General features: G+C 39.5%; 1 protein-coding gene across 6 annotated transcripts in view; it reads right to left on the bottom strand.

The window, feature by feature from the left end:
* The window catches only part of IL20RB (interleukin 20 receptor subunit beta), a 36,874-nt gene extending 21,162 nt beyond the window's left edge, over positions 1 to 15,712 (bottom strand). For 5 of the 6 annotated variants that reach the window (XM_055321069.1, XM_055321071.1, XM_055321074.1 and 2 more), the window contains exon 1: positions 15,479 to 15,712. In XM_055321069.1, coding sequence (XP_055177044.1) covers positions 15,479 to 15,593 — 115 coding nt within the window. In that variant the 5' untranslated portion in view covers positions 15,594 to 15,712. The remainder of the gene's footprint in view (positions 1 to 15,478) is intronic. The other variant, XM_055321073.1, reaches the window with a different exon arrangement.
* Positions 15,713 to 16,874: the final 1,162 nt, after the last annotated feature.

Below are 16,874 nucleotides of genomic sequence, written 5' to 3'. Positions count from 1 at the left end.
CCAGTGCTGGGGCTCATCTTTGCATGCAGCCCAGGGTGCAGCCTGGATCTTCTTCTATGGTCCTTCTCCTCCCACTTTTACACACTTCTGTTTTAATGCCTAACACCTGCCTCCTTTGCTGTTACAACTGTAGTGATAACATCGGTAGCACAGTGGGGGAGGGACTGGGGCCCTCACCCAGAGCCTTTTCATCTCTGTGCCTGTCTCCAGATTGGCACCTGTTGTTCGTTATCAAGCCTTGTGACCACAAGGGGATGAGGGGCTGCTGGGGATATCCCACCTATGCCCTTCCTTCTCTCATGTAGAACCCTGGTGATCTATGTCCATCTCATTCACAGTATCCCCAGCCAGCCCTGCAAGGAAACACCTGGGTTACCCACAGGGAAGCTTCCTGCCTGCCTCACTCAACTTTGTAATCACCCAAAGGATGAAAAGGAAAAGAGCCAGATGCAGGGGGGATGGCTCAGGGGAGTGGGACATGGTCCTCTCCAACATCTTTCCTCTGGTAAAGTATACAACACATTTCTATAGTCAGAAATGTGGGTATTGCATAGCTATGTAAATATACAACTATAATTAGTAATTTTTTTATTTTTATTTTTTTAATTTTTTTAAAATTTTTATTTATTTATGATAGTCACACAGTGAGAGAGAGAGAGGCAGAGACATAGGCAGAGGGAGAAGCAGGTTCCATGCACCGGGAGCCTGACGTGGGATTCGATCCCGGGTCTCCAGGATCGCGCCCTGGGCCAAAGGCAAGCGCCAAACCGCTGCGCCACCCAGGGATCCCTATAATTAGTAATTTTTTAAATCTTAAGAATGAAATCTTCAGGCCCAGATGGTTTCACTGAAGAATGCCACCAAATATTAAAAAAAAAAAAATTTAACACCAATTTTATACAATCTCTTCAAAAAAATAGAAGAGAAAAATTCTCCAACTTCTCTTATGAAGCCAATATTACCCTGAAATCATAATCAGACAAAGATAGTACATATTTTTAAAACAAAAACAAAATCCAACAAAATAATATATCTCATGCACTTAGATGCAAAAATCTTCAACAAAATGCTAGCAATCCAAATTCAATAATATATTAAAAAGATCATACACCACAACCAAGTAGGATTTATTCCAGGTGCAAGGTTAGTTCAACATTTGAAAATCAATTAATGCAATCCACCATATCAATAAATGAAAAAAAATCAGTCATATCAACTGACACAGAAAAAGTACCTATAAAATCTAACACTCATTCTTAATGTAAAAAAGAAAACATCTCTCTTCAAGTTAAGAACAGCAGGTAGTTATCTCACTTTGATAAAAACCATTTACAAAAACCCTAGAGCCAATATCTTAATGACAAAAGACTAAATGCTTTCCCCCTAAAACCAGGAACAAGGCAAGGATGTTCACTCTCACCACTTTTATTCAACATAGTACTGCAAGTTGTAGCAGCTGCCATAAAGCAAACAAAAGAAGTAAAATGCATTACAGATTGGATGAAGTAATGAAACTCGTGTCTGCAGGTGACATGATAGGCTATAGAGAAAATCACATGAAATTGGGGCACCTGGCTGGCTCAGTCAGTAGATCATGCAACTCTCAATCTCAGGATTGTGAGTTTGAGCCCCACATTGGGTGTAGAGAATACTTAAAAAATTCAAATCTTTAAAAAAGAAAGAAAGAAAATCCCATTGAATCTACAAAAAACCAAACCAAACAAAAACCCCCTAAAACTAATAAATGAGTTCAGCAAGTTCATAGCATACAAGAGAAACAAAAAAATTGTACTTCTACATATTAGCAATGAACACTTATATACCAAAATTTAAAATACTATTTACAATCACTGAAAAAAAAATTCTTAGGCATAAACCTAGCAAAACACATCTAGGATTTATATGGTGAAAACTCTACAGTGCTGGTAAAAGATTTCAAAGGAAATCTAAAAAAATGGAGATACATACTGAGTTAATGCATTGGACAATTCAACATAATTAAAATGGTAATTTTCCCCAAATTGATATACAGATTTAATGTAATTCCTATCAAAGCCCATCAAGGGTTTTTTATAGATATAGACAAGTTTTTTCTAAAATATATAAGAAAAAGTAAAGGAACTAGAATAACTAAGACAACTTTGAAAAATAACAAAATGAGAGGAATAAATCTACCCAATTTCAAGACTTATAGTAATTGGGAAAAACTAAAAAGACACAGATTAACAAAACAGAATAGAGATCCCAGAAATAGACCCACACAAATATGTTCAACTGATTTTTGACTAAGGTACAAAAGCAATTCAGTAGAGGAAGGGATAGCTTTTCAACAAACAATACTAGAGCAATAGGACATCTGCAAGACAATACTAATAAATCTCAGCCTAAATTCCTCATTCAAAGTAGATCATAGACTTAATGTAAAATTCTAAGACTTTTAAGAAAAAAACATTTAAAAAATCTTCAGGTCTAAGCAAAGAGTAAACACCAAAAGCAAGATTCATAAAAAGAAAAGTTTATAATTGAGGGGATCCCTCGGTGGCTCAGCAGTTTGGAGTCTGCCTTCGGCCCAGGGCATGATCCTGGAGTCCCGGGATCAAGTCCCATGTCGGGCTCCCTGCATGGAGCCTGCTTCTCCCTCTGCCTATGTCTCTGCCTCTCTCTGTGTGTCTATCATGAATAAATAAATAAAATCTTTTTTTAAAAAAAGAAAAGTTTATAATTGAACATCATCAAAAGTAACCCTTTGCTCTGCTAAAGAACCTATTTAAAAAAGAGAAGACAAGCTACAGAATGGGAGAAAATATTTGCAAGCTGTGTATCTTCACAAAGGACTCATGTCTAGAACGTATAAAGAATTCTCAAAATTCAATAGTATAAAAGCAGAATTAGAAAATAGGCAAAAGACATGAAGAGACATTTCACCGAAGAGCACATACAGATGGCAAAAAAGTACATGAACAGATGTTCAACATCATTAGCTATTAGGAAAACGCAAATTAAAACCACAATAAAATAGCACTACACAGCTATCAGAATGGCTAAAATCTTTAAAAACAACAAAACCAAATCCTGGTGAGGATGCAGAGAAACTGAATCATTCATACATCACAGGCAGGAATGTAAAATGGTATTAGCCACTCTAGAAAATATATTTGCAGTTTCATGTAAAACTAAACTTGTAATTACTATATAACCCAGCAATTTCACTCTTGGGCATTTATCTCAAAGAAATGAAAACTTATATCACAAAAGATCTGCACATGAATATCCACAGACAAACTGGAATCAGACCATATGTCCTTCAAGAATTAAATGGTTAAGGACACCACCTCACACTAGTGAGAATGGCTAAAATTAATAAGACAAGAAACAACAAATATTGGAGAGGATGTGGAGTAAGGAGAACCCTCTTGCACTGTTGGTGGGAATGCAAACTGGTACAGCCATTCTAGAAAACAGTGTGGAAGTTCCTCAAGAAGTTAAAAATAGAGCTACCTTATGACCCAGCGATTGCACTACTGGGTATTTACCCCCAAAGATACTGATGTAGTGAAACATCAGAACACCTGCACCCCAATATTCATAGCAGCAAAGTCCACAATAACCAAATTGTTGAAGGAGCCATGACGTCCTTCAACAAATGAATGGATAAAGAAGATGTAGAGTATTACTCAGCGATCAGAAAGGACAAATACCTAACATTTGCCTCGATGTGGATGAAACTGGAGGGTATTATGCTGAGTGAAATACATCAGTCAGAAAAAGAGCAATCATCATATGGTTTCATTCATATGTGGGATATAAGAAATAGTGAAAGGGACCATAAGGGAAGGGGGGGAAACTCAGTGGAGAAAAATTAGAGAAGAAGACAAACCATGAGAGACTCCTAATCGTGAAACAAAGGATTGCAGAAGGGGAATAGGGTGGGGGGGATGGGGTGACTGGGTGACAGGCACTAAGGAGGGCACTTGATGGGATGAGCACTGGGCATTATACTATATGTTGGCAAATTGAATTTAAATATTTTTTTAAAAAAAGAGCTAAATGCTTAAACAAACTATGCTATATCCACCCATGGAATACTATTCAGCAATAAAAAGGAACAAACTAATGATACACAAAATAATTTAGGAAATCTCAGGGAACTTTGCTGACTGAAAAAAGCCAATCCCAAAAAGTTACATACTATATGATTCTATTTATATAACATTTTTGAAATGATAAAAGTTTGCAAATGGAGAACAGATTAGTGATTGCTAGGGGTTAGAAACAGAAGGGAAGGGAGGGAGTAAGAGGAAGGAGGTATAGTTATAAAAGGCAATAGGAGGTATCATTGTGATGTTGGGATAGTTCAGTATCTTGACTGTGGTGGTAAATACACAAAGATACACACATTTGTGCACATGCACATACATACACAAATGAGTACAAGTAAATCTGGAGAAATCAGATTAAGATGGGATTGTATCAATGATGTCAAAATTCTGGTTGTGATATTGTGCTATCCTTCTGCAAAATGCCACTTGAGGGGAACCTGGGCTCCCTGTATTGTTTCTTATAATTGCATGTGAATCTAGAATTTCCTCAACAAATTTTCAGTTAAAAAAATACAACTATGATGTCATCATACCTAAAAAATATAGTATTAATTCTGATTATCTGAATGATGGGACATATTTTATTTTATTTTTATGATAGTCACACACACACACAGAGAGAGGCAGAGACACAGGCACAGGGAGAGGGAGAAGCAGGCTCCATGCACCGGGAGCCCGACGTGGGATTCGATCCCGGGTCTCCAGGATCGCGCCCTGGGCCAAAGGCAGGCGCCAAACCGCTGCGCCACCCAGGAATCCCAACGGGATACATTTTAAAAGATCATGATGGGGACGCCTGGGTGGCTCAGTGGTTGAGCATCTGCCTTTGGCCTAGGGCATGATCCCGGAGTCCTCAGATCGAGTATCGCACTGGGCTTCCTGCATGGAGCCGACTTCTCCCTCTGCCTGTGTCTCTGCCTCTCTCTGTGTCTCTCATTAATAAATAAATAAAATCTTAAAAAAATAAAAATAGAATAAATTAAAGATCATGATGAGATAAACTCAGTATGAAAATGAACCTAGGAAAAATGTAAAGTTCTACAATTAGATCTAGTCAATTAAATCAGTGAAAGAGACCTGTTTAGGCAGGGTGATTTGATGATTAGGGCACTCAGGATTTAAGCAACACATCCTGAGGTTGAATTACTGGGTATATCTTTCTTCATGAGGGGGCACCTAGGCAGGAAAACAGCAAAAGATGTCCCAACCTTTAAGTGGCTCCATTATGTTAGTGCAATAATTTGCACTTGTGTGACTCCCTTCTACTTGTGAATTTCCAAATCTAACTTCATTATGAACACAAAACACTCAGTGTCATTACTGTATCAAGATGAAAACTGCTGCTTCTTGGGGCACCTGGGCAGCTCTATCAGTTAAGCATCTGCCTTCAACTCTCATCATGATCCCGGGTTCCAGGGATCAAGCCCAGAGTCAGGCTCCCTGCTCAGTGGGGAGTCTGCTTGCCCCTACTCCTACCCCATCCTCTCCCTTCCCCCGTCTCCTCCCTTCTCCCTATCCTCTCTCCAACTCCTCCCCTCCCCCTTGCTTATGGGCTCTCTCTCTCTCTCTCTCTCTCTCAAACAAATAAATAGATAAAATCTTAAAAAAAAAAAACTACTGCTTCATTCTGAGCCCTAAAGGCAACATCCTTAATATCCTGTTATTTCTATAGTGTATTCTAAATTTCATCTTTGTTTTACTCATGTTTATGTAGCACATATACACTGGGTATGAGATGGAAAAACAATAATGCCCATGAACTACTGATGCCATTTAAGAGTTACCTAGGAAGTATCATGGCACTGCATGAGGAAGGATTTGTTTTCTGCTAGGACATGAAATAGGATATAGGAAATGACTCTATGAAATGGGAACTCAAGCTGGTAGTGACTCTTCTACTGTCAAAGGGTTAAAAAAAATCCTGTCCCACTGTTACAGAATGCTGACTCTGGACTTGAGAAGACAAAGAGAGAAAAAAAAAAACACAAAACTTTGTTATCCACACAGCATTCTCATTAACAAGAAGTGTCATCAATCAGCCAGGAGCAATGTGTATTGAAGTCTCTGAAGAAACCAGTTAGTAAAGACTCTACCTGATGTAAATTGGCAAATGCAAAAACGAAGAATACAACTGATCCTTGAACAACAAGGGGTTGAACTCTGCAGATCCACTTACCCACAGATCTTTTTTTTATAAATACAGTACTATAAATGTGTTATCTCTTCCTTATGATTTTCTTTTGTTTTTTAAGATTTTTATTTATTTAATTATTCATGAAAGACACAGAGAGAGAGAGGCAGAGATAGAGGCAAAGGAAGAAGCAGACACCCCATGGGGAGCCTGATGCAGGACTCAATCCCAGGACCGCAGGATCACGACCTGAGCCAAAGGCAGATGCTCAACCACTGAGCCACCCAGGTGGCCTTCCGTTTGATTTTCTTAACATTCTTTTCTGTAGCTTACTTTTTTTAAAAGAATAGAGTATAATATATATAGCATACAAATTATGTTAATGATAAGGTTTGGTAAGACTTCTGATCAATAGGGGATCCCTGGGTGGCTCAGCGGTTTGGCGCCTGTCTTTGGCCCAGGGTGCGATCCTGGAGTCCCGGGATCGAGTCCCACGTCGGGCCCCGGCAAGGAGCTTGCTTCTCCTTCCTCTGCCTCTTTCTCTCTGTGTGTGTCTATTATAAATAAATTTTTTAAAAAAAGACTTCTGGTCAATAGTAGCCTGTTAGTAATTAAATTTTGGAGAAGTCAAAAGTTATATGGGGGCTGGGGCGCCTGGGTGGCTCATTGGTTAAGCATTAGACTCCTGATTTGGGCTTAGATCATGATCTCAGGGTGGTGAGACCAAGCCCTGAGTTGGGCTTCATGCTCAGCAGGGCGTCTGCTTCTCTCATCTCTGCTTCTACCCCCTCTCACGCTCTCTTTCTAAAATAAATAAAGTGTTTTTAAACAAAATCTAAAAAAATAAAAGGTTATACTGGGTTTTCTACTGCATTGGGATTGGTGTGTTGTTTAATGCTCAACTGTACAGTCAAGGGGCCAGAGGCGAGTAAATTTGAGGTGTGGACAGGAAAGACAGATTAGCCACAGTGAGGAGGGTGCAAAATCTGAAAGAATTGTATCTTCAGCCACGTTGGATGAGGGTTCTCACCAGAGTTGGGGAGAGATGCTGAAACTCCCTGTATCATCTTTTGATTCCTTGTAAATATGTATGCTTTTATTTCTATAGAAAATTGTATTGTTCTCATTCTAGCAGTCTCACTCAAGTATCTTAAGAAAGACCACTGGGTGGAGCTTCTTTGGTGATGTTTCCAATAGAGTCTTGAGCCTGGTGACCATGACCTGACTATTAAGATTCAGAATGGGCAAAACTAAGCAACATATTTTGCACAGAGCTTCATTCACAATGCTGATCCCCCCCCCCTCAGCCTATTAAGTATTCTATTGCTTTTGTAACAAATTACTACAAATTTAGCATCTTGTAAAACAACACAAATTTATTATATTGCAGTTCTGTAGATCAGAAGTCTCCAGGGGCCTGTGAGTTGGCAGGACTGCATTTGTTCTAGAAGCTTCAGTGGAGAATCTGTTTCTTTGCCATTCCAGTTTCTAGAGGCTGCCTACATTCTGCTCAAGGCTCCCTTTCTCCATCTTCAAAATCAACAATGGCTAATTAAGTCCCTTTCATGCTTCAAATTTCTCCTGCCTTCTCTTCTGTCTTCCCATCTCTCTCTCTCACTGAATCCAGAAAAGATTCTCAGTTTTTAAGGAATCTTGTATTGGGCCTATCCTAAAAATCCAGGATCATCTCCCAATCTCAAGGTCCCACACATAATATTAATCACATCTTTAAATTCCTTTTTTCCAGTGGTGCCTGGGTGACTCAGTGGGCTAGGCATCTGCCTTCAGCTCAGGTCACGATCTCAGGGTCCTGGGATCGAGACCCACATCAGGCTCCCTGTTCAGCGGGTCCTCCTTTTCCCTTACCCTCTATGCACCACCACCGCCATCCTCCTCAACCCACCACAGCTTGTGCTCTCTTTCTCAATAAAGTTCCTTTTTTAAAAAAATAATTTATTTGTTTATGATAGTCACAGAGAGAGGCAGAGACACAGGCAGAGGGAGAAGCAGGCTCTATGCACCAGGAGCCCGATGTGGGATTCGATCCCGGGTCTCCAGGATCGCGCCCTGGGCCAAAGGCAGGCGCCAAACCACTGCGCCACCCAGGGATCCCAAGTTCCTTTTTCCATTGAAGGTAACATATCACAGGTTCCAGTAATTAGAACATGTATATCTTTGGAGGACCTTTTTTTTTTTTTTTTTTTTTTTTTTGCCTACATCATGGGGCTTGCCCTATAAAGGATATAGGCATAATAAACTGATACTATGCCCTAAAATTCCTTCCTCAAATGTAGTCAATTATTGTAAGAGAATTACTTTGTATGTGACAAGAAGAAGAAAAGACCAATGCTGAGCTAGGACATGGCTAAGCAGGCTGCTGGCATCACTTGCTGCTTGAGTAACTAGTGCCTATATCCCAGCTTCAAAAGGTATGTAAATAAATTCATGCCTCAGGAAAGTGATAAATTACTTCATCTATCACTTTGGATCTTCTATCACTGTGGATCATCTTTGGATCAGCAGCATCACATTACCCAGAAGACTTATAAGAAATGCAAAGTCTCAGGTTGCCTGGGTGGCACAGTGCACAAACCAACCTCACTCTTAGTTTCAGCTAAGGTCATGATCTCAGGGTTGTGAGATCAAGCCCTGTGCCCAGCCCCAAGTCGAGCTCCATGCTCAGCGGGGAGTCTGCTTCTCTCCCTTTCCCTCTGCCCCTCTCATCCTCTCAATTAAATAAATCTTAAAGAGAAAAGAAAAGAAATACAGGCGGCAACCAATGTCTCACTGAACCAGAATCTGCATTTAACAAGATCCTCAGGTAATTCACCTGCACATTAAAGTTTGAGAAACATGGGTCTAGGGGCCATTCTTAATCTTGGCTGCCCATTACAATCACTAAGGAAATGGTTTTGTTTGTTTGTTAAATTTTATTTTTTTAAAGCCTTTATTTATTTATTTTGAGAGAGAGTAAGCAGGGTGAGGGACAGAGGCAGAGAGAAAATCTCAAGAAGACCCCACACTGAGTGCGGAGCTCCATGAGTGGATCAATCCCAGGACCCCAAGATCATGACCAGAGGTAAAATCAAGAGTCGGTTGCTTAATAGACTGAGCCACCCAGGTGCCCCTGTTAGGATTAATTTTAAAATAATTTCAGATTTAGGGGCACCTAGGTGGCTCAGTTGGTTGGGCATCTGGCTCTTGATTTCAACTCGGGTCATGATCTCTGTGTAGTGGCATGGAGCCCCATAATGGGCTCCCTGCTCAGCGGAGGAGTCTGCTTAAAGATTCTTTCCCTCTGCCCCTCCCCCCACTCACTCATGTGTGTTCTCTCTCTCATAAATAAATCTTAAAAAAGAATAATTTCAGGATGACTGGGTGGCTCAGTGGTTGAGTGTCTGCCTTCTGCTCAGAGCATGATCCAAGGGTCCTGGGATTGAGTCTTGCATCAGGCTCCCTGCAGGGAGCCTGCTTCTCCCTCTGCCTAGGTCTCTGTCTCTGTGTCTCTCATGAATAAATGAATAAAATCTTTAAAAAAAAAATTTCAGACTTGGAGTTGTAAAAATAGTACAGAGAGCTCCCATAGCCCTCTACTTTAACCTTCCATATGTACATAATCATAGTATAACTATGAAAATTAAGATATTAACATTGGTACAATATCATTAATGAAGCTTTGGCCTTTATTTAAATGTGGCCAATTTTTCCCCCATATCCTTTCTTTTTTCCCAGGAACTAACCCAGGATCCCACATTTAGTTACCATATCTAATCTCTTCCAATCTGTTCTTTTACGATCTTATCTTTTTTTAAGAGTACTAGCCAGTTATTTTGTGTAATATTCCTCAGTTTGGGTTTATCTGATGTTTTCCCATAATTTCACTGGGGCAATACATTTTTGGCATGTATTCACAGGGAGTACATGATGTTAGTGTCTTATTTCCAGTGATGTTAAACTTGGTCACTTGGTTAAGGGTGTCTTTACTATAAAGGTACCATTTTCCCCTTTATAATCTTTTTTAAAAGATTTTTTATTTATTTATGAGAGACAGCAAGAGTGAGCAAGCACAAGCTGGGAGAGGGGCAGAAAATGAAGGAGAAGCAGGCTCCCCACTGAACACGGAGCCCACTGAGCAGGGACCCCACCAAGGGGTTTGATCCCAGGACCCCAGGATCATGACCTGAGCTGAAGGCAGACACTCAACCAACTGAGCCACCAGGTGCTCCCCCTCTCTGTAATTAATAAATAACCTCGGACATACTTTGACACCTTGTGAATATTCTGCTTCTCAAACTTTCATCCATTAATTTTAGCACTTACTAGTTGCTATTATTTGCAACAATTATTGCTGTGATATTCTAATTAACAGTGATTTTCAGTTTATTATTTGGAATTCTGCAAGGAAGAGCTGTTCCTTCTCCACCATTCATTCATTCATTCATTTAACTATTTATATTAGTATGGAGTCATGAATATTTATTTTAATCTATTGCTACTTTGTTACTTAAATTATTCCAACTCTGGCCATTGGGAGCTCCTTCAGATTGGTTCTTGTCTCCTTTTTTACTTACTCCCACTTCTCACTCTCTTTTTTCATGTTATTTTTATTTTTGTAATAATTTTAGATTTACAGAATAAACTGCAGACAAGTTTCTACATACCTTCACCCAGCTTCCTCTAAAACTAACATCTTACATTATTTGTGTTTGTATTTGTCAAAACTAAGAAACCAACATTGGTACGTTACCATTAACTAAACTCTACACTTATTTGAATTTTGTCTGTTTTCCCATCAATGTTCTTTTTTCCAATCCAGGATCCAATCCAGGATACTCATTTCATTTAGGACTCCATCCTTCTTTGAGTACTTTCTTACACAAATGCTTCAGACTTGTATTTACTCTGCCCAGTTCTGGAATACACAACTTCTGGAGCCCCGCTAGGGAGTTTTGAAAAATTCCAATGTCCAGGAAACACCCTAGATTAATTAAATCGGAATCTCAGGCCATGAAATCCAGGTATTTATAGCTTTAAAAGGTGATTGCAATGTGCATTTGAGACTGAGTACCACTAATGCAGACCTTCCCTCCCATTGCCAAAGAATAGTTGAAACTATAAATTCCCAAATGCCAAAGACTTAAATGTATTTCCCGGAAGGCTCTTATGTTCTCTGAAGACAAGGGACTCCAATTTGTTCTTCTATAATCAGCATCTAGCCCAGAACCTAATACATAGAAGATACCAGAAATGCCAAATGAATGAAAACTAAGTGAACCAGGCCTTGGCTCCCTTAGTGAAATTAGCCTCAGCTTGATTTCCTTTTTCCTAATCCCCTATCTATCTTACATCAGATCTTTTTGCTGCTAAGAAAAGGCTGCCCACCCCAAAGCCCTTGGGCAAAATTTCCAGACAGAAATCCTCGTATTTCCCCCCTAGAATGATGCCTTGCTGGCTTCCTCTCTCTGGGTCTACTGTCAGCTCCCCTCATTTGGGTCCCTTTCTGCCACTTTTCCAACAGCCCTAATAGCAAGCAAATGCTCAGAAAAGGTAGCACCATCTTCTTTATTCCCTTTACTTCACCTGTCTTCCCTTTTCCTAGGCTTCAGTGTCTCAGCTTCTTCTGCAGAGAGGTACAGAGGGCATAGGCTCTGGAACCAGCCAAACCAGAATCAAATCCCAATTTTCTCACTTACTAGATGTATATACTTGGGCAAATTACTGAACTTCTCTGAATCTCTGTTTCATGGTATGTATAAAATGAGGATAATACCACTACTTTGCAGGATTGATGTAAGAAGTCAAGAGAACATTTTTGCTAATTTAGAGCACAGTGTGAGCTCAGAAATGGCCACCGTGATTGTTGTTGCTGTTATTGTCATTGTTGCTGTTGGTAGTAGTACTGGTGGTGGTGGTAGTAGTAGTAGCAGCAGTAGCAGCAGTGGGAGTGGTGGTAGTAGCAGTAGTAGTAGTAGTAGTAGTATTAATAGTATGATCAGTTTCCTGAATCACACACTATTATTTGGAAGGGACAGGGCAAGGCAAATGAATTCTATAAAAGTGAGCAAGAACTTCTACCCATCTATCCAGAGATCTCAAGTAACTAATAGAAGTTCGTTTAGAATTTGCAGAATTAATTACAATTACCTACACCATCCAGAGGAAGTGGCCAAACTTGCATAAAAGCAACCTCAGCTAAAGCAATGATTTTCTGACAACACTATCTGTTTATGTAACATACAGATAATAATAATTAACATAGGGGGTGGCACACAGTGATGTTTTCAGAATGGTTTTGTTTGCATCATCTCATTTAATTAAAACACCTCCCAATCCCAAGGGGGCTTTTTTTTTTTTCCATTTTACTGATGAGGAAAATGAAGTTATATGATATAGTCAATGAGCTAGCAAGTGTTGGAGTCAAAACCCACACAGGACTCTCTGGCTCTGACATCCTTGTTGTTTCCACTACTGATCTGTTTCTGTTTTTTTCTGTATAAGTTTATAGGTGGGAGAAGAATACACTCACTTCCAGGTCTTTTGAAACTAGTTTTCAGGAAAGGCTTGAAAGATTGGACTGCCTAACCGAAGAAAATACTGAATTTAAAAATGGGTGAAAGGAGTCAAAAGGTACACATTTCCAGTTTTAAGTGTGATAGGTAAGTCCTGGGGAATGTAATGTATAGCATGGTGACTATAGTTAATAACACTGTATTGCATATTTAAAAGTCATCACAAGAAAAAAATGTGTAACTCTCACCAGCTAGACTCCAATACCTGACATTTACTGCCCATATGCTTATGCTCACTAACCTTTGTCTTATATTTTCCTTAAGCTCTCTTTCGGGCTTACCTCTTTTTTTTTTTTTTTTTTTCTGTCTTACCTCTTAATTCAGGCAAACGAAAACCAAAATTATTCCCAGATCATGGTGACCGCCCTGACAACACCTTCCATTGCCCCAGACCACCCAGACAATTTGAACTAAATGCCAGGCTAGCTAGGGGCAGTCCAGGTGGCTCAGGGGTTTAGCGCCACCTTCGGCCCAGGGCCTGAGCCTGGAGACCTGGGATCGAGTCCCATGTCGGGCTCCCTGCATGGAGCCTGCTTCTCCCTCTGCCTGGGTCTCTGCCTCTCGAGATCTCTCTCTCTCTGTGTGTCTCTCATGAATAAATAAATAAAAATCTTTAAAAAAAATGAAATAAAATAAATGCCAGGCTAGAGCTTGCACAGACGGACCATTGAGTGACTTCTGGAATGACGGGCAATTACCTTTACCTCATTATAATACTAAAATCTCCTCCTAAGGAGGAGCACAAGCCTCATTTACATAACATACAATGTGTGCCTAGGCATGCTGCCTTAAGGCATATATGTGACCCTATGCCCACCTCTACATACTATAACAGAGCTTCCCTATCTAAAATATTCATCCTAACTCTAAATAAAAGGAACCTATCCACCCTCAGGGAGTTATCACTTTGGAAGCCATTCTCTGTGACCTCCTCCTTTGCTGGAAATAAAGGTTTTCTTTGTGCAACAAATTAACGTGGTATACAGTTTCTGTCTCATCAAGGAGCCAACTCACATTGATTCAGTTACTTAACTATGTATGGTGATGGACGTTAACTACATTTATTATGGTTGTCATTTTGCAATATATATAAATACCAAATCGTTATGGTGTATACCTGAAAGTTATATAATGCTATATGTCGATTATACTTCAATAAAGGGAAAAGAATCTGGAAAAAAAGTGTTGAGCATTTCCCTTCTCAATTGGCCTCCCCATCTTCTCCCTCTGGCTTAATGGGGGCATGTTTTTCTGGCAACTTGTTCCATCAACTAATCACTCAGTTAACTAACCAAATAACTAACATGATTAGCCTATGCTGGGAGCTGTGAGGACACCAGAAAAGATGTCTAGGCCCATCCCTCAGAGCAGTGTAGGAAATAGAAGCAATCCACTTAAGCAGAGTATGTGAAGTCAAGGGTGAAAGGAGAGAGAAGTCTGGGGAGAAAGCTGAAGGAGAAGGGAATGATGATGGGAACATAGGCTTGAGATGGGGAAAGGAACTGGAGATGGTGCTTCTGGTGGGAAATAACAATCATAAAAGCTGGGAGGAGGAAATGAGGGCATTACAAGCCAATTGTGAAGACAGCAGCTACCTGTGGTTTGTATTTGTTGTCAAAGAACAGTGAGAAATAGAGATGAGACCTGAATATGCTGGGTCATGAAACAAACAGCAGACTTGAACACCATGTGCTAAGTAAGCATTTGGGAGCTGCAAAGGTTTTTCAGCTAGGAAAGGACACCATGAATTTGATGTTAAAGCCAATTCTAAACATTTGCAAATCACTTTAGACTAATTTGTTGCCTGACTTAAACTAAAACAATTAGTTCTCAGTGGAATGAAAGAAAGAAAGAGGGAGAGAGAGAGAGAGAGAGAGAGAGAGAGAGAGAGAAAGAAGAAAGAAGAAAGAAAGAAAGAAAGAAAGAAAGAAAGAAAGAAAGAAAGAAAGAAGAAAGAAAGAAACTCAAGGTTCCCACCAACACTGCAAAGTGTCAGTATTTTGGAGCATTAAAATTAGAAATTTCTCTTAAAGGTGTTTGGCATGAAGAAACATCAAAACTAAGGAAGCTTCAATTTTGGAACAACAAAGCATGTAGGTACAAGCAGCCAGGAGTGAAGCAGAGAAAATTATGTAATCTTACTGGTAGGGAAAATGCCCCAAACCACACTTTCAAAAATGCTATGGAGTACCTAACTGCTTCTTTTTCTGCAGTGACCAGGAGAAAGCCATTTTAATAAGTCTTATACCCAATATTAAGGTTGCAAATTAAGCTTTTTTATTCACGTATATTTTCTCAGAATCTTTATTTTACAGTTAACATCTACAGTTAATATCTCAGAGGCACACACAGAATGCCTGAGATAACCATATGGTGCCTTTTAAAATCAGATGAGAAAAATAATAAAATGCATGGAGCTCTGCTAACCTTTAGACTATTTGTTTTGATATTTTATCTTTCCAGATTGTTCTGTGATCATTAGGAAAGAGATTTCCAAACAGAATGCAGGCTTGCTTTGTGACGTGGGGATGAAGGTTTAGGAGGTGAGAAACCTTTTTAAAAACAGACATAAGATGTTCTACGCATCTATTGCAACTCCAAACTCTGCTAAAGTATTTTTCACCTTCTTAACCTATGTTTGAATGCAAGCTATTGGCTATACTCTAATCCATACTTACCTATGAGTAAACATGGAATCAAGGCGTAGAAAAACCACATGATAGGACTTGTCAAGATTTCTTCTAGAACCACAGAGAGGGTCTGTGTTTGGCGACTCAGCTCAACCTGGAACATTGTTTCCCTCCAGAATGAAGCATTCTGTCCATATCAGCCATTCTTACTTCAGAATGCAGATGCTGGAGCTGGGGTCTGAGTTGCCGTGAAGACTGAGACTGAATTGTCTGAGAAAGACAAGCCAGTCCAGACAGCTCAGAAGGGGAGGGCTGTGCAGCTCCCTCCTTTCTGTCCAAACCCAGATATTGCATCAGAGGGAGTGGCATAGGAGAGTTCCAGAGAAAAGGTAACTAACTCTGAGGAGCTTGAGAATCTTCCTAGGAGAGATACTTGACCACAGGCTCTGCTCTGTGGGGGGGGGACCCTGGATGTCCCTAGAGGCCTCACTGGTGGTGAGCAAGCAAGATTTTACCTTCTCAAATTTTACCTATCCTCTTCTAAGTCTCCATCTTGTGAGTTCATTCAAGCTGGGTACTTACTAGCTCCTTTTGGTACATACTCCAGAAAAAGTAAAGAAGTTAAAAAAAAATTTAATATCTTTCAAAAAGTCAGAAGGTGAAGAATTTAGCTTTATATTTGCTTATATTTCCAAAAAAGAAAACCTGGAAGGAGATATAGAAACTAACAAAATTGGTTATGTTGGGGCAGAGAGAGTGATAATTGGGAAGATGGAGGAGGAAAATTGGGACCAAGACTCCTTGAAATATATCTTTGTTCAGGGGCTTTTTTGAAATTTTTTTATTTTGGTAAAATACACATAAAATTTATCTTCTTAACCACTTAAAATTATTTTTACATTTAAATTCAATTTAATGAACATACACTGTATTATTGATTTCAGAAGTAGAATTTAGTGATTCATCAGTTGCATATGACACTCAGGGCTCATTACTTCAAGTGCCCTCCCTAATACCCATCACCCAGTTACCACATCCCCCCACTCATCTTCTCTCCAGTAAACCTTAGTTTGTTTACTAGAGTTAAAAGTCTCTTATGGTTTGCTTCCCTCTCTGTTTTCATCTTATTTTATTTCTCTTTCCCTTACCCTATGTTCATCTGTTTTGTTTCTTAAATTCCACATATGAGTGAAATCATAAGGTATTTGTCTTTATGACTGACTTCCTTCTTAACCTTTTTTAAATGTACAGTTCAGTGGTATTAATACATTTAAATTGTTGTGCAACCATCACCACCATCTGTCCCTATAAATCTTTTCATCTTGTAAAACTGGAACTCCATACCAATTAAACAATCCCCCCCATTCTCTCCTCCCCATAGCTCCTGGTAACCACCATTATACTTTATGCCTTTATGCTTTTGACTACACTGAATATCTTATAT

The sequence above is a fragment of the Nyctereutes procyonoides genome, unplaced genomic scaffold, assembly GCF_905146905.1.
Source record: "Nyctereutes procyonoides isolate TBG_1078 unplaced genomic scaffold, NYPRO_anot_genome, whole genome shotgun sequence".
Classification (NCBI taxonomy): Eukaryota; Metazoa; Chordata; class Mammalia; order Carnivora; family Canidae; genus Nyctereutes; species Nyctereutes procyonoides.
The sequence above is the reverse complement of the archived record's forward strand: the minus strand, read 5'-3'. Positions and strand labels throughout refer to the sequence as shown.